General features: G+C 42.7%; 1 protein-coding gene across 1 annotated transcript in view; it reads right to left on the bottom strand.

The window, feature by feature from the left end:
• Positions 1-721: 721 nt before the first annotated feature.
• The window catches only part of BMP1 (bone morphogenetic protein 1), a 160164-nt gene continuing 135422 nt past the window's right edge, over positions 722-25463 (bottom strand). The window contains exons 19-20 of the mRNA XM_077469829.1: positions 24915-25165; positions 722-2468 (exon numbers count right to left, since the gene is read on the bottom strand). Of these exons, the coding sequence (XP_077325955.1) occupies positions 2334-2468; positions 24915-25165 (386 nt within the window). The 3' untranslated portion in view covers positions 722-2333. The remainder of the gene's footprint in view (positions 2469-24914; positions 25166-25463) is intronic.

Genomic DNA, 25463 nt, shown 5'->3' with positions numbered 1-25463 from the left:
TTTTTTTCTTTGCACTAACATGGTGCAGCTCACTACAAGGCATGTTAATGCACTACCTGATGATGCAGATTTGATTTTAGGTCAATTGCAGTGCTTTGGAGAGGATTGCCTTACATTTCATCACCCACTGACATACCCACTTCAGTGGGCAGTGAGCTGCCAATGTCCACGCAGCCAAGAAAATAGAAATTTCACCTTTTCTAAAAAGTTGAAATAACTTTAACCTTTAACAAAATGCATACTTAAGGTGAGCTGTGGTGAAGTACAGAAAACGGCAACGTCTGCTTTTTTTTCTGTTCTGCACTACAGCTCACCCCCAGATCCAAACTTCTGGACCAAAGATCTGTTATAGAACCATCATCTATGTGAAATATGACACATCAATCTGTCTCACAGCCCAGCCACACATTGTCCACCAGAAGAGGGGAAAAAAAATAAAATAAAAAAAACAACCAGGAAACACAAAAAAGGTGCTCAGGAAACAGCAATAGGCAGAAGTCACTGCAGACAATGAAGTACATAAATACACACATAGTCTTGCCATTGCCTCTACTTATTGCAAACTTGGCATACATACAGTTGTGTTTTAAAATGTCAATACGCAAAAAAACAAACAAGTCAGCCATTCCACTCATGTGCATTCACCTTACAATTTTTTCTGGTGTATGTTTTACACTATTGCCAGAATTCTGTGAGCACACCACTGGCCCGACACTCAAGATTCACAGTGGTGACCATCTTTAATGAGTTCAACGCTTACACATTCATAGACGCTCTCACTGAGTTAGGTGGGGTCAGAAGCTTCTGGATGACTGCGACTACAATCCTGTTCTTATCTAGACTGGCTGAAGCACAGACATGCCTATAGAGTAACAGAAGGCTTGAAGGTAGATTTTTTTTTGGGGGGAGGGGGGGGGGGTGTTGTATAAGGGTGAACAAAAAGGAAACAGATGTCAGTAAAAATCATTTAAAAAAAAGAAAAAAGTGCCCATTTCAGGACTATATAGAAAAAGCTTCAAAGCCAAACCCATCTTACTGGCCATAAAAGAATATAATTTAAGGACCGCTAAACCTAAAAAACACACAGGGTTGAATTTATAGAAGACAAAAAAAAAAAAAAGCAGAGCTATTCTTCCTGTGAAACTGCATGTACACTGTATTCTGTGCAAAAGGAGGCAAAAACAAAAGGTTACTGAAATATTTTCTCTCCAGGTTGAATGTGAATATTCTTACAGAACAAAGTGAATCTGGAAAATACTGCATGATGGCCACAAGGTGGAGTTGAGGATCATAGTAAATAAGTATTTTTTCCTATGATCATGGTGGCCATAATCTGATATTCTCAGATTCACTATTCTGTATGATTGAATAGGATTTAAAAACTAGGAGAGAAAACAGCTTAAATGCCATTCATTTTTGCCTCTTTCATGCATTACAAATGTCAATGCAATTTCCTACAACAAATAGTGCTGGGATTTTTTAATAAAAAATAAAATAAAAACGTGCCCCCAATACGTTCTATAAAGCACCTCTTAGTAGCATATACAGAGCCATATACGATTGTTTCAGCACCTGCACTGAAAAGAAGACAGAACGGGTGATATAGGAAATATAGGAAGAAGGTGGAGTGGTATTCTGCTACTCAATCAGATTTTCAGGTTTACTCTAGAAAATAGTGTAGGAAGCAAAACACTAAGTGCAAAGTGAACCACCCATACCTGGCCTGTAAAGTGAATCTGGGTTGGTTCCTGTGGCCTACTGCATTTTGCACTTTAATCCCTGCACGGTTTATTGAATAAGGTGTTTGGGTTTATTAATTCCATTTAAGAACCCTGTAGACAGCCAGCCTCTTATGTGAAATATTTTGCAGTCATTAAACTTTAATTTAAAAAAAAGTGAGAAACTTCCTGGGCAGTTACTGTATGAAGACTCGCATACGACTCTGAATGTTATGCCTTATTTATGAATGGCAACTTGTGGGTTTAAGTTTAGTGGTCCTTTAAAAATTCAGAAAGCTAAATTCACAGGATAAAAGTTGTTCCCTAACCAGCACTCAGCACAGGATTAGTGTGTTCAGGCAGAGCCTTTGTCATGTATGTCGATGTAGATATGTAAAAAGACATATAGGAAAAAATTTCTGTCCATCTGCCAGTGAAAAGTCTGTGCCCTTAGATATCCCTGAGGATCTTCTAGTCCTTTATCCTGTGTGGTGCCGCTTGCCACCTCACATCCAAAGAATCAGAGGTTGGGGTCCTGCAGGTCAGGAATCGTCCCCAGTATAGGTGGACTTGGTCCCGGAAAACAACAAGGCAGAGGGGTAGAGTGGCGGGGTGTCACTTGCGGGCATTAAGTGTGTCCTGAAATTTAGTACTGGTGTATCGGATGTGAAATCCCTTTTTGTTAATCGAGTCATCAGAGTGGAATCGGACGGTCAGAGAATCTCCTGTAGAATACACCTCCTCCGGGGGCTGTGGAAAACAAAAATTGTAACTGATCATGAACTGGTTATAAACAGAGGACATTCAAAAACATTCAACAATACAGTGGACTTCAGTTATCAGTGTCGCTATACATGCACAATTCAGGTTTTGGGAATTGTGTTTCTGTGTATAACCTCAAGGCAGATAAGGGACACAAATTCAGCTTTGTATTCATTAATACACCATTAAAGCTGGCCATAGACCACGATTGCTCAACCTGTGGCCCTCCAGAACTACAAGTCCCATGAGGCATCGCAAAAGCCGATAGTTACAAGCACGATTCCCAAAGGCAGAGGCATGATGAGAATTGTAGTTCGGCAATAGCTGGGGACTATTGTTTGAGCACCCACAGAGTGTTCAAATCGTGGCTGGTTCAGCAGGAACCAGCCGAGATTCGCATCATGTGTGGTAGAGCTGTACAATTCTGGATAAAACGAGAATCATTTTTTGCTTAGAATAAAGATCACCATTCTCAGCCTAACCTTTTTCACATTATACAAATAAATTGGGCTAACTTCATGGTTTTGTTTAATTCATTAAAGTGCATTTGTTCCCAAAAGATTGTTTGAAAGGCCGCTGCTCAAACACAGTGTAACATAAAATATTGCAACGACTGCTATTTTATTCTATAGGCCATGGTAAATATAAATAATATTATGGGTTTTACGTAATTTTGTAGCAAAAAAAAAAACCCTGATTTTAACTTGCAAGCAACAAAGTATCGGAAAACGTTTTTTTAATTTTAAATTTTTTTTTTTTAAGATTCATACTTGCGTAGCTGGATGCAGCATTGGTCCAATGCCGCGTGTGTCACCCGGCGCCTATAACACTGAGAACTGAGCGATCGAACGCCGTACTGAAAACGGGTCACAGGAGTGCAAAACGAACTTCACTTCTGTGATCCACAGGAGAAGTACAGCCAAACAAGCTTTGGCTGTACTTCTCCTTTTAGTGGTTAAACGGGCCTCTTTTGCAGACTGAAGTTCATCCCTTTGATCTGTAAATTAACTAGACATATACAATGTTTCTTTTTATATCTCTGATTTGTTGACAAACCTTGCCTGTGAGCAGGGAACTTTTTACATGAATCGTGGAAATGCTGGAAGTGGGTGCAAATACCTGTCTTAAATGTGACACCGGAGGGGGGGGAAGGGTTCCGAAAAGCGGAGGTTCAATTTTTGTGTGAACCTCCGCTTTAACTACAGGCAAAAAAAAAAAAATTTCACAAAAGCCACAAAATATATAAATCTACTGTATGGGTGACATCACTGTACATAGGATAAATATAAACAAAAAAAAAAGTTCCATATAGTTCTCAACTACATTACAGAGAGCAATAAGGAGGGGTGGAACCCCCCCCCCCCCCCAAAAACAAAAAACAAAAAAAAACATAACAAAAAACAGGATACGATAACTCTAAGCCCTTATACACATGGTCGGACATTCTGACAACCAAATCCGCTGGATTTTGTCCGAAACTTTTGCATACACATGGTCGGAGAAAGTTGTCGGAAAATCCGATTGTACATAACGTGATGACGTTATTTCATTACAACGGGACTACGTTCAGGCTAGTAGCCAATAGCTTTGGTCTAGGAATTTGATCTGAGCATGCGTGGCACTTTGTCCGTCGGAGTAGGCTACACATGATCGGAGTATGTCAGATCGGAGCATTTTGTTGGGAAAATTTTTTACGGACAAGTTGGAAAACTTGGTCCGTCGGATACTCCGACGGAAACAGTCCGATGGAGACCATACACAGTCGGATTATCCGACAAAACGGTCCGATAGGACACATTCCGTCTGAATCTCCGACCGTGTGTACAACGGCTAAGAAGGGAACAAAATAAATAAATAAATAAATAAAAAACACTCTACAAAACCAGTACAAAACACATACATATTTAGAGGTAAGCCCAGATTCTAAACAAGTTTGTATTGCACTTGACACCAACTGGAAACACAATGCTTAGAGAGTAGTGGGAACGTCCAGATTCACATAAAACACAAAAAGCACAACAAGTAAATTAAATAAATAAATAAAAATTTAAAATAATATCACAGGTGGCATGACAATCAAAAGGTTAAGGAACACTGCAGTCTTCCTACAGGCACTGGCCAGCAGGCCATAAGCACTAAGCAGCCAGTTTGAGAGAGGCAGTGCTGGAGATCCGAAGGAATCACTGTGCAGAAACCAGTCCAGAACCCATCAGTTGGTGCCCGTCCTCCACAAGTGATGTCAAAAGAAGCAGGATTGCATTTTGGGGAGAAACTCCACCTAATCAGCTGATGAAGCTCTGGACTGGATTATTCATGGTGGTTCCTTCGAATCGTCTGCTCTGCTCAAAAGGCATGGACTCAACCCCTGGCCAGGGCAGGAGAGCCTGTGGTGAAAGTGCGGATTGCCTTCTTTGACTGTTGTGCCACCCATGATCTTATCTTAGTGGGTGTGTTTTGTTAAATTTTTTGTTCATCACATTTTATTTTAAGCTATTAAATTATCAGCCCTTTTTCACGGCTTGTCTTTGTGTTCATCTTTTTCATCTGTGAAGGAGCAGACATGTGGGAGGGACCAAATGAGTCCACCCAAACCAGGCTGCCTGCAGAAAACTACAGGAGGGGGGCGGAGACAAGACCAGTCACCCAGCACAAGGCGAAAGAACGGAAGTGACGGGTCTTATTACAGGAAGTTCCTGCACATAAATAAATTGCAGAAGTTTAATTCTGGATTACTGCCCAGATCTGAAAGAAGTACGTAGAGCACAACAGGTAAAAATACATATGCCTCTTGTACCAGAGAAAATACTAGAAGGAAGGTTGTACACAGCATATAAAAGTATCCTTTCATAGCATCTAATCAGATTTTGTTTACTTTATCTTAGATAAGATATAGGAACGCTGTAAAGTGATCGATTGCGATGGAAATCATGTCATGTGTCCACACATATGGCTCTCAGATTCACTTGTTACAGATGTCAAATAAGGCATAAAGAAAAGATGGATAACAAAGAATAAGACGGCTCTTTCCAGCTTTACCCTAAACCCTTCCCAAACGTAAACAGATGCCAGAATTTCTTTTCAGTTCTGTTGTCATGGAGACAGCATCAGAACACATCATGCTAGTCTCACATATATTATGGCCTGAACACTGGGATATGGCATATTTGCATCTACAGCAGCCGCTGTCAACCTTTTTAACGCTTGCAATAACTTTCAGATCTCAGGGGACCTTTGTTTATAATTAGATCGACAGCTCATGGGGCATGAACAGAAGGTTGTGGAAATAAAATGAAATAAAATAAGGAATGTGGTGTACTTTGGATCAAGGTTTTTTTGGGGCTAGAATGTGGTGGTACTTCATCCCATCACCTCCGGCACTGCCCCGGATGGGAGAGGAGGCACCTAGGCAACAGATATCCTTCCGGCGAGATCCTGGGAACAATGAGGTTCCCAAATCTCCCGGTAATCTTGCCAGAGGGATAGCGACATCATACCATTACATCAATGGTAAAGAGGGGCATACATTAATTATCTCTAACCTTTCCTTACAGGTGCATCTTTGCCCTTCTAATATATAGTGGCTTGTATGATGGGTAGGATCCAACAAGTGTACCTTGAATTTATTTTTCCTTCATCACCTGAGCTCTGAACAGCCGCCAAGAGGAAGGAAAATGGAAGTCACTTCCAGCTATGGAGGGCCATGTGACAGAGCTTACACAAGGATTCTTTTCCTTACTCTGTCTGGAGCAGCCTGGGAGCAAGGGAAAAGTGAGCGCGTATGTGCTGTTGGTAGGACGTGTAGGGGGGAGTAGGGAAATGTATTAAAACGACCCATTGCTTTGCCCTGCATGTATAAACATCAGGTAACTTAATGCTGCACTCAGAGCTCAAGAAACACAAAGCCTGCAATGCTAGTTCTGCCATTAGAAATCATGGGACCCCATTCAGCATACCCGACAGGGCACTGCACAGCCTGGTGTGTATGTGGTCATAGGTGTATGGCCCTGAACACAGCTCCAGCTGTTACATAGTTACATAGTTAGTCAGGTTGAAAAAAGACACAAGTCCATCCAGTTCAACCCTAAAAACAAATAAATAAAATAAAAAATAATCGTACAATCCAGATACCCAATTTTATGCCCACAATTGATCCAGAGGAAGGTGAAAAAAAAAACCCAGCAGAGCATGCTCCAATTTGCTACAGCAGGGGAAAAAAATTCCTTCCTGATCCCCCAATAGGCGATCGGATTTTCCCTGGATCAACTTTACCTATGTTAGTACCTAGTTATATTATGTACCATCAGGAAAGTATCCAAGCCTTTCTTAAAGCAATCTACTGAACTGGCCAGAACCACCTCTGGCGGGAGTCTATTCCACATTTTCACAGCTCTAACTGTGAAGAAACCTTTCCGTACTTGAAGATGAAATCTCTTTTCCTCTAGACGTAAAGAGTGCCCCCGTGTCCTCTGGGTTGACCGTACAGAGAACAACTCAACACCAAGTTCACTATATGGACCCCTAATGTATTTGAACATGTTGATCATATCCCCCCTTAATCTCCTCTTCTCAAGAGTGAATAAATTTAGTTCCTCTAATCTCTCCTCATAGCTGAGTTCCTCCATGCCTCTTATCAGTTTGGTTGCCCTTCTCTGCACTTTCTCCAGTTCCCCGATATCCTTTTTGAGAACTGGTGCCCAAAACTGAACGGCATATTCCAGATGAGGTCTTACTAATGATTTGAACAGGGGCAAAATTATATCTCTTTCTCTGGAGTCCATACCTCTCTTAATACAAGAAAGGACTTTGCTCGCTTTGCAAACAGCAGCTTGGCATTGCATGTTGTTATTGAGCTTATGGTCTACCAAAACCCCCAGATCCTTCTCCACTATGGATTCCCCCAGTTGTACTCCCCCTAGTATGTACGATGCATGCATATTCTTAGGCCCCAAGTGCATAACTTTACATTTATCAACATTAAATCTCATCTGCCACATAGTCGCCCAATTAGACAGTGTATTGAGGTCGGCTTGTAAATTGGAGACATCCTGTAAAGACGTTATTCCACTGCATATCTTGGTGTCATCTGCAAAGACAGAAATATTACTTTTGATCCCAGACCCAATATCATTTATAAAGATGTTAAAAAGTAAGGGTCCCAACACTGAACCTTGGGGTACACCACTGATAACCTTAGACCATTCAGAGTAAGAGTCATTAACCACTACTCTCTGAATTCTGTCTTCTAGCCAATTTTCTATCCATTTACAAACTGATATTTCCAAACCAGTAGACTTTACCTTACACATGAGCCGTGTGTGGGGAACTGTATCGAATGCTTTTGCAAAATCCAAGTATACCACGTCCACCGCCACCCCTCTGTCCAAGGTTTTACTTACCTCCTCAGAAAAAGAAATCAGATTTGTCTGACAACTTCTGTCTTTCATGAATCCATGTGGTCTGTTGCTTAAAGTGTTTTTGTTCAGCAAGAACTCGTCGATGTGGTCTTTTATTAAACGCTCCAGTATCTTCCCAGCTATAGAAGTTAAGCTAACAGGTCTATAGTTACTTGGTAAAGACTTTGATCCCTTTTTAAATATAGGCACCACGTTCGCCCTGCGCCAATCCAGTGGGACTATTCCCGTCATTAATGAGTCCCTAAAAATTAGATACAATGGCTCTGAAATTACAGAGCTCAATTCTTTTAGGATCCGTGGGTGGATGCCATCAGGGCCAGGTGCTTTATCCACCTATATTCTGTCTAAGTATTTCTGGACCATATCACTTTTGAGCCATTGTGGATCATTTGGGGCTGTGTCACTATCACCCCCATTATGGACATGCGCTCCCCCATGCTCTTTTGTGTACACAGAGCTGAAGAAAGTGTTTAATAAATTAGCCTTCTCTTTGTCCCCAGTCACCAACTCTAGATTGTTTTGTAAAGGGCCTACATGCTCAGACTTGACCTTTTTACTATTAATATATTTGAAGAATTTTTTGGGGTTTGTCCTATCTTTTGCAATCTGTCGTTCGTTTTGAATTTTTGCATCCTTGATTTCCTTTTTACATATTCTGTTAATTTCTTTGTAACATTTAAATGACACTAGTGATCCTTCATTTTTATATTTTTTAAAAGCTCTTCTCTTACAGTTTATAGCTTTTTTAACTTTGGCCGTGAGCCACATAGGTTTTGTTTTTAGCCTTTTAAACTTATTGCCCATGGGAATATACTTTGCAGTGAGGTCCCCAACAGTCTTTTTGAAGAATTCCCATTTCTGTTCTGTGCCCATTGAAGCGAATATTCTCTCCCAGTCTAAGTCCTGGAGAGTATCCCTCATCCTCGGAAAATTAGCTCTCTTGAAGTTAAGTGTTTTTATCTTACCCGTATGTATTTCTTGTTTAGCGCTAACATCAAAGGAAATCATGTTATGATCACTGCTACCCAGGTGTTCCTTTATCTGGACATTAGTAATAAGCTCCGCATGGTTTGAGATTACCAGGTCCAACAGAGCTTCATTCCTAGTTGGGGCCTCAATAAACTGGACCATAAAATTGTCCTGTAATAGGTTTATCATTTTTTGCCCTTTAACTGTCCCAGCAGTGCCATTACTCCAGTCAATTTCTGGGTAGTTAAAATCCCCCATTATTATCACTGTCCCAGCCCTTGCAGCCCTTTCCATCTGTGCAAGGAGCTGAGTCTCCACCTCCTCATTCACATTGGGTGGTCTATAACAAACTCCAACGATTAACTTTGAACTACACCCATCTAAATGCAGTTCCACCCATAATGCTTTGGACTCATCACACTCTCCATCCACCAGGTCCTCTTTCACACTTGCTTTGAGATCACTTCTCACATAGAGACAGACCCCGCCACCTTTCCTTTTTACCCTGTCTCTCCGAAAGAGTGCATAGCCAGGAATATTAATAGCCCAGTCATGTGAGGATTGAAGCCAAGTTTCAGCAATACCGATTACATCATAGCTCTCCTCATGCACCACAGCTTCCAACTCACCTATTTTGCTTGGCAGACTTCTGGCATTGGTGAACAAACACTTTAATGCATTATTACATTTTGCTCTGGTGTTTTTCATATTATTTTTAGTAGTACAAATTGCACTATAGTTTTCAATGGCTGTTTGCAACATGGGAAATTTCTTGTCACCTGCCATATCCCACCCCCCATCTATCCCCATTCCACCCTCCATTAATGTCTGACCCCTAACTGACCTGTCTGCCCAATGTTCTTCTGGTTCACCCTCCCCCCTCAAACCCAGTTTAAATACTCCTCCAGCCTTCCCATAAACCTCTTCCCCAGCACAGCAGACCCCCTTCCATTCAAGTGCAAACCATCATTAGCATATAGGTTGCACCCCAATGAAAAGTCAGCCCAGTGCTCTAGAAACCCAAATCCCTCCTCCCTACACCAGGTCTTTAGCCATGCATTCAGCTCTCTAATCACCCCCTGCCTTTCCTGTGTTGCGCATGGCACAGGCAATATTTCAGAGAATATCACCTTGGAGGTCCTTCCCTTCAACTTGCAGCCTAGTTCTCTAAATTGATTCTTAAGGAGCCTCCACCTTCCATGTATATGGTCATTGGTTCCAACGTGGACCAAGACTGCTGGGTCATACCCAGCCCCTCCCAGTAATTTATCCACCCGGTCCACCACATGCCGAACCCTAGCACCAGGGAGACAGCAAACTATTCGGTTGAGGCGATCCTGGCGACAAATTATTCTATCAGTCCTTCTGATTATAGAATCCCCTATAACCACCAACTGTCTAGGCCTTTCTGCACTCCCCTCACCTCCTCTACTAGATGGGCTGCTCTCCCGGCTGTTAGGGGGAGCAGTGACATCTAGGGCTGCCACCTCTGTGTTTGTCACCTCCACATCTTCACCCAACTCGGCAAATTTGTTTTGATGCACAAACACAGGACTGGCCTTCCTTTTCTGCGAGCCCCTTCCACTCCCTCTAACTACATTAACCCATCTTCCTATGTGATAATCCTGACTTGCCCCTCCACCCTCCACATCAACCCTACTGACCACCTGCTCAGCGAGCAGAGGACCCCTTTCAAGGTTGACCTTTCCGCCCAGTGTTGCAACTTGCTCCTCCAGATCTCTAATGCGAGCTTCTAGAAGGGCAACCTGCTCACATCTGTCACAGCGGTATGCATCCTGGAGCTCTTGCACCAGTTTTGCATACATGTGGCACACTGTGCACTGAGCAAAACCTTCAACCCTGCTAGCACTCATTTCCCAGTTACAATACAATTACTTAAATGAAGTTTAAGATGTTACTTACAGGTTAAAGACTCCTGTCTTAACTCCTGTTTTCAACTCCTGGTTATTAACTCTCCACTTTAGTTCAAAATTCCACTTGTGTTCACAAAATCCACATGCAAACCACCAACAGGGAGCAAACTCCTTGGGGAGCTTGTATACCTACCTTTATACACCTGTGAACAATTAACCCCTCCCCTCAATTAGCAGGAAGAGAGAGAAAAAAAAATGCCGTTTAAAAAGTGTCAGAAAAAAGGTCTTTTAAAAACTGCTAGCAAATAAAGGAGGGGGAAAAATAGATAAAAACACCCCCAAAAACAACACTTGCAAGCAGAAGCAGTCAAAAGCACAACTCCTGGTTATTAACTCTCCACTTTAGTTCAAAATTCCACTTGTGTTCACAAAATCCACATGCAAACCACCAACAGGGAGCAAACTGTAGAACAACGTATTCATGTGGCCAAAGTACCTGTGTGAATGGGTCCTTCCTTATCTTTTTTTTTTTAATATTTACTTTTTTTTACCAGCTCCCTTGGGGGCTTTGGTGAAATATTAGGGGTCTAAAAAAAAGACCCCAATGTCTCACATTTGAGACAGTTTTAGGACCCAGATCTCCAATCTTTCCTCTGCAGCCTCAGCTTCACAATAAATGTACCGGAAGTGAACTGTTCATTCCCAAACTGACGCTAAAGCTGGATACACACTATACAATTTTCTTTTGGCTTTTTACTTTAGGATTTACCAAAACCATATAATATGGAGGTCAAACCTAAACACTTTCCATTTGTACGTATAAGGCATGCCCTCGGCACTACATTGTTGAAGGTAAACCTAAAGGAAATTGAACAATTGTTGTATCGTTTGTTTCCAGCTTTAGCAAACAGTGTGTGGGGTTCAATCCCTGAAATCAATTACCCTATGTCCGCGCCCCCCCCAGGAGGAGGGAGAGGAGTGCTGCTGGTGGGTTGAGGGGGCAGGGCTCTGAACTTTTGGAAATGCCTGTACAATTAATGCTGACTGGGCCCCCCTGTTGAACAGATGGGACCCAGTCCCATACAGGAGGGCTTTGCTGCACAGCACAAGTGTAGTCCCCGACATGGACCCTGTCTGTTACAGGGTCAGTAGATTGTTCTTTAAAAAGAGAAGTATGGCTTTTTTTTTATCCCATAATCATACTTACCTAGGTGGATGCAGCGTCGGTCCCCCAGCATCTCTGCACTGAGAACAGAGCCGCCAAACACTGCCGATGACTCGGTTCTCTCACCTCACCAAGCGCAGAGCTGCTGCCTGTCAATCAGCAGCTCTCCTGCTCTGCTCCTCCACGCTCACTGGAGGGCTGACCTATGGAGGGTTGGGAAGTACCATCCCAGTGGCTTGCTGAATGGCTGGGACGGCCATCAGTACAGGCACCTGGCGGATCCAGACTTCGAGTCGGGATGGCGCAGTGCCTGGACTGATCTTGGTGACGTCAGCAGAGAGCGGACTTCAGCCCGCTCTCTGCTGAAAACAGGTTGCAGGAGTGCAAAAAGAGTTGCACTCCTGTGACCCTTACGAGAAGCCCAGCCGAATGAGCTTAGGCTGGACTTCTTTAACAGCTGAAAACTACACTAACCTTTACTGACTTTTTTTTAATTAAAGCAGGCGATGCACAAAAAGGAACCCTGGCAATTATTTAACCACTTGCCATCCAGGGCAATTCTGCCACTCCACTCCTACATGTAAGAATCATCTTTTTGCTAGAAAATTACTCAGAATAAAAAGGCAGTTGTCACAAGTAAGCCCAATGTTTTTGTATAATGTGAAAGATGATATTATGCTGAGTAGATACCAAACATGTCATGCTTCAAAATTGCGCACGCTCGTGGAATGGCATAATGTCGCGCCCAGGCCTCTGAGTCAGACTGCCAGGTACCATCTGGTTCTATAGTGAACTTCCGCCAGCAGTGGATTCCTTCTCCGGCTCACCGATCGCACAGACAAGCCAGTGGAAGCACTGGAGGGTGCCAGGTGCTCTCTCCTGCCGCCAATAAGATCAATCAAGTGGCTGAACAGCTGGTATGAATGTTCTTATGGTGCAGGGAATCGCCGGCTGAAAACAATACCTGCAGGCATTAACCTGGCATAACCACTGAAATGGGAGAGCATCCATTTATGCCCTCCCGCTGCGAAGTGGTTAAACAAATAAAGTTATTTAGAATTCCCATTTTTAACTGCTTCTCGCCCACTGCAAAGTGAAATGACGGATGGGTGATCAGCAGTGGCCAATCACAGCTAATCAGAGTAAACAGGAAATGTCGGTTATCGCCATTCCTCTCCTCATGCTGACAGCACAAAGAGGAAAGCCAGTAAGCAGCACTCCTCTGTGGGGACATCTACACTGACATCAGTGCAGCCACATTAGTGCCCATCAAGGCCACCCGTGAGTGCCCATCAATGCCGCATATTTGTCCTGTCAGTGCCACCTATCACTGCTACCTTATCAGTGAAGGAGAAAAAATTATTTACAACATTTTACAACAGAAACAAAGGAAATTCTCTTTCCTTTGGTAATAATAAAAAAGTGGATATTGAATACCATCAAATATAAGCTTGATTTTTTTTTTTTTAGACAAAAGAACAGAGAAGTTTGTTTGGGTACAGCACTGCATGACTGCGCAATTGTCATTCAACGTGCGACAGCACTGAAAGCTGAAAATTGGCTTTGGCACGAAGGGGGTTTAAGTGCCCATTGGGCAAGTGGTTAAAAAAAAAAAAAAAAAATTGTATATTCAACATAAGGATCACTTAGGCGGTTTCCTATTCAATATATGCTTGGAAAATCATCATTAAACTTCACCATATTGGAGGTCTGAAGGACTACCTTGACTGAAGTAAACGCATACTCTTGTATTTTAGGACATACAGCACATGAATATATCTCCGGAGTCTAGACAGGGACAGGACTTACCCTCTGTACATTAATGGGAAACCCAGGTGTCCCTATTTTTTTTTATACAAGCTGCTTAAATAAATAATTTCCTGGAAGCTCCAGGCCCACAGAACACTCTGGTTATGTCTCCTGACCTTAAGCGTAACCATCCATTTTGCATATGCAAACAGCCAGTGTGTCAGCAGACCGCTGCACCTCAAAAGACTACTTGTACCAAAATGAAAAGAGCAATTACACGGCGATCAAACAGAGCTGCAGCCGGACTGCCATTTCTGACATTTCCATTTTCCATAAAATGTATTGAGTAGAGGAAACTCAGTTTCCACATCCATGAAAAATGAAAATATTACAAAAACTGTTGCCTAGATTAATGTTATAAGGCTCCAGTCTAATTCTGAATATGATATTGCTTTAATAAGAGGAGTAGTAAAATACTGGAAACCCCAGCAAAAAAACATTTCCTAGGTTTCAATACAGAATGAGGAAGAGTTATGCACATCTTAGTTGCATCCACATTGGGTAAATTACTTCTCACTTCTTATCCTGGTGACACCTGGGACAAGAAATCCTCCCAGAGGACGGAACCAGATAATGGTTTATGACATCTTAGGACAAAAGAATATTTGTGGTTGTTTGTGCTCTCCTTCCTCCTACTATCGCAACGGACCCCCACTTATTGCCCCAGAGACAACAGAAAATGCAAAAATAACCCCCCCCCCCCCCAAAAAAAAAAAAAGTGCTGGCTGGAGTTCAGTTTTAAGCATCATGTGTTCCATTTATCACCTGTAATTGTTGAAGTGGAATTATTTGCAAAATTAAAAAATTACATATTGGATGCAGTGTCACTATCATTACCAGAAGTCTTCTTTTCCCAAATTCCAGTATTTGTAAACCTGTTGATCCGGTTAGTAAATCTGATATTTTTCTACTTCCTTTAAATAGGCTGGAAGCATCATAGTGAAATCACACAGCTGTGCTGTCTTCCTGTAGACAGGGCAATCTAAAGCTGTCCATAGAATCCTCCTTCCACACAAGCAGCGTGGATGAAAGCTCCCCCCCCCCCCCATCAGGACATTGTATCCTGAGATAAGAACATACTGATCAGTGGCTGCAGCTGCTGATCGTCAAAAGTTTTCCAGCTTGTATGACAGAGGGCAATCAATCAACTTCTAACAGGGATGGCAACACACAGATTGAAATATGGCTAGTCCCTGCTGAATTGGCAGAATCTCAATCAGTCTATGGCCAGCGTTAGATGGACATTTCATTTTAAATTGACTTTATGTAAGAAAACAAGTTAAAGCTTAAAGTGATTGTATACTTATCTGCACAAAGCAAGTGTTTTGCACAGAGCAGCCCCAATCCTTCTCTTCTCGGGTCCCCCACCGACACTCCTGGCTCCTCCATCCTTCCAATTGTCCCCATAGCAAGCTGTTAGCTATGGGGCACTTGCGCATGCTCGATCCCAAGCTGTGCTCTGTGTGACCAGAAGACACATGCAGCATGGCTTGGCCGCGCCTCCTACACCCTCCTCAATGGCTACAGGAGCCAATGGATCCTGTGGCTGTGTCTGAGCCAATGGGGAGGGAGAGGAGCTGAGAGAACCGCTGATCTTGTGTACATCTATGTTATGTATTCTGTATTAATACATTTTTCGTAATTGTTTTGTATTCTCTGACACTGTACCAAGTCCACCTGCTCCTTTGCCATTGGTGAATCCTGGTTGCAGACCAGGGTTCCAAACCCCTATGCCATCAAATTTTTAGGACATTTTATTTGGGTACAGTGTCGTACGCCCACGCAGTTGTCAATTAAAGTAACTCCGTGCCACATCACAAAAAACTGCCTGGTCAAAGGGGTAAACCTTCCAGGGCTGAAGTGGTTGATGCAGAAATTTAAACCTTATGAATAAAAGCTGACAATTGTAAGCACCCGGTTACTGTTCTATAGTTTGTCCCAACCAGTGGCAGCTGGTGTTCCATTTTATGGGGAGGGGGTCGTCGGTCAACCCCCCCCCCTATCGTTTGCCTGTCCACCCACCAGCCCCACACTCACCCCATCTAGGCTGCGGGCAGCTTTTCCCTGCATCTATGCCTCTGCAGCTTCCCTCTTGCTTCTGCTCTCGGCCAATGTGGCAAAATCGGGTCTTAAGACCGGCTTCCTGATTGGCCAGGAGGAGGAGCAGAAAGACAACAGTGAATATTAATTCACTATTGTCACACAGCTGGGTGATCTCTGAGCACAGTGCTCTGTGCCCCAAGCCCACCCTTTTTGAAGCCAATTAGAGCCTCAGGCTCTAATCATGTGCTTAAAAAACAAAAATGCATGTAGATTAGGGGCCGGGTGCATGGATTAGGGGGGCGGCGTGCCAAATGGAGCGGCTGCCACTGGTCTTGACTGATGTAACTGACACTTTCTGGACAGACTGGGCCATTATAGGATGTGGAAAAATGGATCAGTGGCACTTTTATATCTGCTATGACATAAATGTGGTCTGATAACTTATATAAAGGATAGCTTTGTAAATGTATGTATGATGCAGGCCAGATTCTGGCATTCTGTTCTACTAGAATAGGAAAAATGACATACATTCATGTAATAGGAATGCACTGAGCATGATATATGAGATTATATTTTTATTCTTAGGCTCGGTTCACACAGGGGCGGCACGACTTGCAGCACGACTCAGACACGACCTGCACAACGACCTGCACAACAACCTGCACAACGACCTCTGTATAGAAGTCAATGCAAGTCGCCTGAAGTCACCCCAAAATTAGTACAGGAACCTTTTTTCTAAGTCGGAGCGACTTGAGTCACTCCTATTAGAACGGTTCCATAGTACAGAACTGAGCACGACTTGTCAGGCGGCTAAGTCGCCTGGACAAGTCGCCCCTGTGAACCGAGCCTTATAGTAAAATTTATCTGAAGCATGTTCTTGTGAATTGATCTAAAGTGGTTTTCCTGGAGCCTCCCAACAGTCAGTGAATTCCACAGAACTCCTTTCTCTAGAAGGAAGAAGGGGGTCATGACTGACACCAAGGAGAAAACAATCAACGAAAAAAAAAAAGCTTGTTTTGCAAAGCTGTTTGGCTGACTATGCATTACACACTACGTTCAATGCTTCAACTTATTTATGGATACTTGTGCACATCAGGGCATCCCCTCTAAAGTAGGACTATGTTCTCCTCGACATAAGGTTTTGTAGGGACCGACGCCTGCGCAATCTGTTAGTGAATCCCGGGTGTAGCAAGATGGCGTGGGTGGAGTGGGCGGTCCGGGGAAACACGCTAGCGCAAGCGTGATGACGGAGACGCCCATTTGAGGGAGGTTATAGTTAATCAGCCTGCGAAAGTGAACGAGCTTCCCCGGAAGTCCGCGCATGCGAGTGGACGAAATAAATCGTCCATTACTGCTTGGATGAGGTAAACGAGGAGGAGAGCAATCGGAGGGAAAGGTGGATGTTTTAGTCTCTCTGGAAATGTGCGGTGATCAGCCGATGATTCACTTTCCTGATCTAATTGGGAGCAGTATATGAAGCAGTGATGAGTGGTTCTATACACAGATGGGGAGGAGTTGGGGAGGAATTGATCATTAACCACCCACCGGAAGGGTTTAACAACCAATTGGAAAGCATAGGGGGGAGGAGTCATCTTTACTGGGACGGACTGGTCGCATGTGATTCTAAATAAAAGGGGGGTTGTGATAGCTGGCTAGCCAAACCCATGAGGAAGTCTATTGGACGAAACATGTCGGGGGCGTGGCTATACAGCGACCAGCATACACAGTAAAAGTTTAGAGAGAAGGCGGAGGAAGGAGAACACACAAGTGGAAGGACTGGACATTACTATTTGGCGCTGTTTTCAAACTTGGTTGTCTGCTGTCAGGTACCACACAGCTACCTTATATAGAGACGGTGCTTTTTGGTATTAACTTAGCCTGCTTCCAGAGTGCTTACCAATGCCTGTGAGGGAAGGATCTCTTGATTGATAAGTGGAATGTCTATTTGAAGCGCCTGCCTTTAATTTGATCCACGTGAGTGTAATTTTAATCGATTTTTTATTGAGATTAAAAACAGTTTTGCAATTTTGCACTATGGGAAGTCTCTTTTTTCTCCCCGAGGTAATTCTGAGACATTAAACCATTACCCTCTGCTGCGAAGTCTGTCACAAGAGTTGGCTGGAGAAATAGTAATCATCTTTATTTACTAAAAGCGATTTTTTCCCGACACGAGAGTGCTGGGCAATACTGCTGGTGAGTGTTCTAAATAAGGGGGGCACGAACACCAAGGGTGCGGTGGAGGCTTTTCGTTTTATGGACACTTTGCTGTAGAACTTTCACTGGAAAAGGAGTTTTGAACTAATGCTACTACCATAATAATTTTTTTTTTTTTTATATTAGAAAATAATTGTGTCTGCTTGATTATTGAACTTTTGAAAGAAAAAAATTAATTTGTTTTGGGACTTTGATCACTATTGTTCACATCGATATTAGATCACTATTAGTAGAATATTATTTATTTTTTCTACGTATTTATGTTCTGTCACATATTTACTTCATTACCCATATGTGATTGTTTATTATTTGTGGATATTTAATCACAATTTACTTCAATGTTTATTGTACTGTATTTATGCATATGCGTTTCTAATTCTCACGTGGTTTATTTTGAACAATGTAGTACACTGTTATTCAGCAGTTTTTTCTTTTTTTAAGCGCCACAAGGTGATTTTTGTATTGCTATTGTCAGTTTTTCTCTCTTTTCACCTTCTGAGATATATATTTAAATATTTAAGTGGCAGCTGGGGGGAGGGGTGTTTGAGCGCTGTGATGATATACTAGAGGGGAGGCTTATTAATAGTGTATCTTGAGTTTTTTCTAATAACTTCACTTACTGCAGAGGCCTTTTCTGGGTCAGTGATTTAGAAACCATAGGAGCTAAAAGACAGCTAGGAATTTTGACAATTTTCAGACGTCGGCCAACAATGACAGTCCACACATTTCAACCACGAGAGGTGTCCTTTAGGCAACAAAAACCTTTTCCGTTGGAATATATCAGATTGCAAATGTCCAAGAACAAACATGTCTCATATTGCAGCCTAGAAGTCCAGAGATGTGGCGGCTGTAATATTTACATTTTTTGTTAAATCTGGCAATTCTACCAGCATAGTTATAGTTAGTAAGGTTGACTCAAGACCAGTCCAACCTGAGCGAGTGTCTACAATTGTCCCTATCGCTATACATTGTGTCTCATTTAGGGCTCTTTCACACGGGGCGGATCAGTGATGATCCACCCTGTGGATATCTGCTTGCTCACGAAGCGATCCCCACTGAGCAGGGAGAGGACAGGTCCGTCGCTGCACACTGCGCAGGGACGGACCTGTCAGAGCGCCGATTTCCCCTATGGGAGATCGGAGGATGACAGACAGCAGAGTCCTTCGTCACCCGATCTGATGACGGATGGAAAAGGTTTTTTCCTCCGTCACACTTTTTCGGATCGGAGCGGGTCGGATGTCAGCAGACATGTCACCGCTGACATCGAGGTCTATGGAGCATCCGTTAAGGTCCGCCTGAAAAACTGACAGGCAGACCTGAACGGAACGTTCGTCTGAAAGAGGCCCAAGATGCTCATCTATTATATTATTTAAAAAGGTACCCATATAGTGCCATCAATTTACGCAGCGCTCCACACATATTGCACGTTCACATCGGTCCCTACCCTCAAGGAGCTCACAATCTAAAGTTCCCCAACTCACATTCATAAACTAGTGCCAATTTTGGACAGAAGCCAATTAACCTACCAGCATGTCTTTGGAGTGCGGTAGGAAACCGGAGTACCCCGGAGGAAACCCACGCAGGCACAGGGAGAACATGCTACCCTTTTTACTACTAGGCGAGAGTGCTACCCACTACACCACTGTGCCGCCCTCGCATCACGCTTCCTGTTCTAGCGTGCAAACACTCTTACTGTGCCACATCTAAGGAGAAGCAACAAGGTCATACTAGAATGATTTGACTGTTGAAAAACTGCCACTGTTCCGTTTACCTTAACACTAGGGAGTGCATTTTGTAGTAGTCCGGGGGAAAATAGATGGGAAGGCAGACATTGAGTTGAGGAAAGTGGAAAAATACAGTCATACTGGACCTGTGCGGTTATCTTATTGGTATTGCAATCTCACAGTATTGATGCTGATGCAAGTGATCTGGGCAGGCATCTTCTACACCCAAGAGGATCTCCATGGTCTAGTTGGCTTGTAAAGTGGCATTTAAGCTGTGTTTTTAACCACTTGCCAAGCAGACACTTCTCTTACATGTAAAAATCTTTACTTCAAAATGACTTAGAACACACACATATACATATATATATATATATATATACACACACACACACTTATGTGTGTGTGTTATATATATATATTTTCTTAGATTGTAAGCGCTAAGAAGCAGGACCCTCTTATTCCTACTGTATCACTTGCCGCTCGCCATATAGCAAAATGACAGCGCAAAGTGGTTTCAATATCCTGACCGGACATTATACGATGTCCACCAGGATATCAAGCCAATGCTGGGGGTGCGCATTGCAGCGATCAACACCTTTACCTATATCGCAACACCGATATAGGTAAAGTCTCTGATGGAGACTCTTTACACTGTGATCAGCCGTGATTGAACACGGCTGATCACATGGTAAACAGGAAGAGCCGTTGATTGGCTTTTCCTCACTCGCATCTGTCAGACGCGAGTAGAGAAGAGCCTATCGGCTGCTCCTCTAACGGGGGGGGGGGGGGGACACGTATGGGCGCCTATCAGTGCCCATACGTGCTGCCTATCAGTGTCCCATCAATGCCGTCTTATCAGTCAGTGCAGCCCATCAGTACTCATCAGTGAAGGGAAAACTTACTCATTTACGTTTTGTAACAGATATAAAAAAAATTGTATTTATAATTTTCGGTCTTTTTTTTGCAGAAAATAATACCAGAGGTGATCAAACACCAAAAAAAGCTCTATTGGTGGGAACAAAATGATAAAAATTTAGTTTGAATGACAATTGCGCGGTCATACTACTCTGTAACCCAAAGTGCGACAGTGCTGAAGCTGAAAAAGTACCCTGTATTAAAGTGGTTAAAGTGTATTGTATATGTACTGTCCACCCTCAAGTTGTAAAGCGACGTGCAAACTGTTGCCACTATATAAATCCTGAAGAATAATCTCTCTCTAGATCTATATTTTAGCGGAGGCCGTATAGGATAAAATGATCAGTGTTGCAGGTTTTTTTTTTTTACGTTGCACGGTATTTGCGCAGTGGTTTTTCAAATGCAATTAATTTTTTATATATATATATATATATATATATATATATATATATATATATATATATATATATATATATATATATATATATATAAAAATATACATACATACATACATACACATACACACACACACACACACACACACACACACACACTTTAATTTTATTGCATACAAACACAATATAAAGTATCTCAAACACGCGAGTACACCCTTCACATTTTGTAAATATGTTATATCTTTTCATGTGACAACACTGAAGAAATTACACTTTGCTACAATGTAAAGTAGTGATTGTACAGGTTGTATAACAGTGTAAATTTTGCGGTCTCCTCAAAATAACTCAACACACAGCCATTAATGTCTAAACCACTGGTAACAAAAGTGAGCACACCCCCTAAGTGAAAAGGTCTTAAGTGGGCCTAAAGTGTAAATATTTTGTGTGGCTACCATTATTTCCAGCACTGCCTTAACACTTAGGGTTTACCAAAGCTTCACAGTCCTCTTTCACTCCATGACGACCAGCTGGTGGATGTTCGAGACCTTGCACTCCTCCACCTTCCATTTGAGGATGCCCCACAGATGCTCAATAGGGTTAATGTGTGGGAGACGTGCTTGGCCACTCCATCACCTTTACCCTCAGCTGTCTTGGAGGTATGTTGGAATACTGGGGCTTTGACAAAGCGCAGGAGCGCAAAACATGTAAGCAGGAGAGTCGGCATAGCAACCTTCCCCTTCACAGCCTTCCACGTGACAAGCCTCATGTGATCCACAGCCGCTCGGACAAGCGGCGCTGCAAGCAGTGCAGCGTTCTCTAAGCTGCCTATGTGTACAGCTGATATCATCTGGTGACTAAGCTTGATCCTTACCACCCAGCGTGCAGCATTACACCTCTGCCTCCAAGCCGAATGCTTCAGATGGAGCTGAAATAAACACCTCCCCCTCGGTCATCAGACTGGACTCATCAGCTCTGCAGCCCATTGAACACCTATGAAGTGAGTGTCCCTAGGAACGTTGTTCCATTCGTTTACACTGACTTTTCAGTACCAACGCTCTGGGTTCTTTCAGATGATTGATTGCATTCATTAGGCATTCGATAAGCTTGTGCACATTGGGTTTTCACCTTTCCAAAGTTATAATTGAGAGATCTGAGGAGCTTTTCATTATCAAACATCTGTCCGTTTTATGATTGGTGTTTTTTATGTGTTTTAGATCCTGCAGGGATCAGATGTCTGTGTTCATTGTTTACATTTAATAAATGACATTTTAAAGTCTTTTTCACATCAATCTACTAGTCCCTTTGATGCGCTGTTTTTGATCGTTTTTTATGTTGGAATACTGCCCTGTGGCCCAGTCTCTGAAGAGAGGGAATCATGCTCTACTTCTGTATGTCACAGTACATGTTGGCATTCATGGTTCCTTCAATGAACTGTAGCGCCCCAGTTCCGGCAGCACTCATGCAGCCCCAGACCATGACACTCCCACCACCATGCTTGATTGTAGGCAAGACACACTTGTCTTTGTACTCCTTACCTGGTTGCCACAACACACGCTGGACACTAGCTGGACTAAATAAGTTTATCTTGGTCTCACCAGACCAAAGAACATGGTTCCAGTAATCCATGTCCTTAGTCTGTGTCTTCAGCAAACTGTTTGCAGGCTCTCTTGTGCATCATCTTTAGAAGGGGCTTCCTTCTGGGACAACAGCCATGCAGATCAATTTGATGCAGTGTGCAGCGTATGGTCTGAGCACTGACAGGCTTACCCCCCACCCCTAGAGAAATGCTGGCAGCACTCATACGTATATATATTTCCCAAAGACAACCTCTGGATAGGACGCTGAGCACATGCACTAAATTTCTTTGGTCGGACCATGGTGAGGCCTGTTGAGTGGAACCTGTCCTGTTATACCGCTGTATGGTCTTGGCCACTGTGTTGCAGCTCAGTTTCAGGGTCTTGGCAATCTGCTTATAGTCTAGGCCACCTTTACGTAGAGCAAAAAATTATTTTTTAGCAGATCCTCAGAGTTCTTTGCCATGAGGTTCTATTTTGAACTTCCAGTGACCAGTATGAGAGAGAGTAAGTGATAAATTTAACACACCTGCTCCCCAGTCACACCTGAGACCTTGTAACACTAATGAGTCACATGACACCTGGGAGGGAAAGTGGCTAATTAGGCCCAATTGGGACATTTTCACTTAGGGGTGTACTCATGTTGGTTGCCAGCGGTTTAGATTTTAATGGCTGTGTGGTTATTTTGAGGAGATAGCAAATTTACACCGTTTTACAAGCTGTACACCTATCACAACTTTACATTGTAGCAGTGTGTAATTTTTTTAAGTGTTGTCACATGAAAAGATACAATAAAATATTTACAAAAATGTGAGGTTTTTTTTATATAAAATGATGCTGTTACACTGAGTAAATGGATACCCAACAGGTCACCCTTTAAAATTGCGTCTGGGCAGTGGAATGGCACCAAATTACAGTACTTATAATTCTCCATAGGCGATGCTTTAAACACCTTTACAGAGTACCAGTTTAGTGTTGTACAGTAATTATTGGTCTCACTGGCGCTCGCGGTGATACCTCACGTGTGGTACGATCATGGTTTACATATGCATGCGGGAGTAATGCATGTGCTTGCATTTGCGCATAAGCACGGGGGGGGGGGGGGGGATTTTTTCTGTGTTTAGCCACTCGAATCCCGTCTACTGAAAGGGACTCGCCGGCTGAAAATTTTCATACCGGTATAACCCATGCAAACTGAGGACGTCCTACGGTTGGCAAGGGGTTAAAGCCTTATAAATCACCTTCAGTGCCTGCCACAGTGCAGTACAGGTGGGGTGGCTTCACAAAAAATAAAAATGTTATATCCTTTATGTTTGAAGCCTGAAATGTGGCAAAAGGTTGAAAAGTTCAAGGGGGCCGAATACTTTCGCAAGGCACTGTATATGCAGTAAAGCATTGCTGGTTATACTCACTGTGGAAACTAAGGTGTTAATCCTCTGCACTGTGCAAAAAAAAAAAAAATCCTGTCTTCTCTGATCCTCCTCTTCCTCAGTTCCTAATCCATCACCTGATAGCATGTGCAGAGTGCCCTCCAAGGCACTGTTCTCAGATTGGTATGTATTTCTGGAGAGTTTTTTGTTCTTGGGAGGGTGCATGTGATCAGCACAGGGCCAATCAGCACCATGCAGAGGGTCAGGGGTCCTGCAGCCTCATAGGACAATCAGAGGAAAATAAAACTGCTCCTACAAGCTTTAACCAGACCTAATAGAAGTCACAAAAGACTGCTATATACTGCTGATGAGAAAAGGTATTAAGCAGTTTGGATTTACTAAAACAGTAATTCCATCTTGTGTCTACTGTGGGAGACCAGATATAGTGCATGCAGGGTCCTGGGTATAGTAATACTTTAAGCACAAAGCAGGAAAATGGGCAAATCAAGTTTCCCAGTTTAGATTTTGGAATGATATCTAAAGTGTGTTTATTTGTGACACTAGGGTACATGTTTTTGAAGCATGGGGTGGGGGTATGTCTACAGATAGGTACGACTTATCGTGCAATACTTCATACAAGACAATGGTCTGGCACTGCTCCAATCACAATGTCCAAGGACTGTCTAAAGGGAATGTCACAAACATGAAATGTATATTTAGTATTTACAGCTGAACTGTAAAATTTCCCCAATGTGAAGCCCTACTCCCCCATAAGCAGCATCAACTTTTATACGAATATATGGCTATTTCTGCATCAAGGAATATTTAAGACAGTTGTGCAAACTGTCTCCCAAACCCTGGCCATAGAAACAGATGATGTATCTGTACTGGAAGAACTAATAAGCAAAGGCACATATCAATGCACTGTTACAGATGGTGTACATTAAATCAGGTTAAAGCATACATACCCCTGACCCACAGTATCGCCCCATCCTTGGGGCTCCCTCAGTTGGTCCATCATACAGCTCTATATAATCATATCCACAGTCTTGTTCCTCCTCCAGCTCAAAACTCTGGAAGACCAGCTCTACTCCATACTGTCCCTCAGACACGATGTGCCATATACACTCTGTTGCGGATGGATGTATATCATCTCCAAATTTGGCATGGGAGTATAGATCCTTGGTTCGAACTTCTGCCTGCAGCGTTCCTCCACACTCTATGAACAGAAATATTGCAGATTAAAAAAAAAAAAAAATAAAAAAGAAGAATAAAAAATATCTATCATTATGGTGTCACAATGGCTATATTAAGATTTTAGAGACAAGGTTGTGGTGTGTGACTTTATGTAAGATAAGTCCACAGAGCAATACCAATGTACTAGCTGAAATATCCATCTGTTGCCTGCTGGTGTTTTCTCTAGAGAGCCTGTCCCATGGGCACTGATGCAAGGTTAGAAAGGGAGTACAAAACAATCAAACTGCCAACCTGGGCATTTTCCCACAACCAACAGCCGT

This window comes from Lithobates pipiens, unplaced genomic scaffold (genome assembly GCF_037356315.1).
Source record: "Lithobates pipiens isolate NorthernLeopardFrog02 unplaced genomic scaffold, aLitPip1_a1.2 Scaffold_8, whole genome shotgun sequence".
Taxonomy (NCBI): Eukaryota; Metazoa; Chordata; class Amphibia; order Anura; family Ranidae; genus Lithobates; species Lithobates pipiens.
Note: the sequence above shows the minus strand (reverse complement) of the source record. Positions and strands in the feature narration are given on the sequence as shown.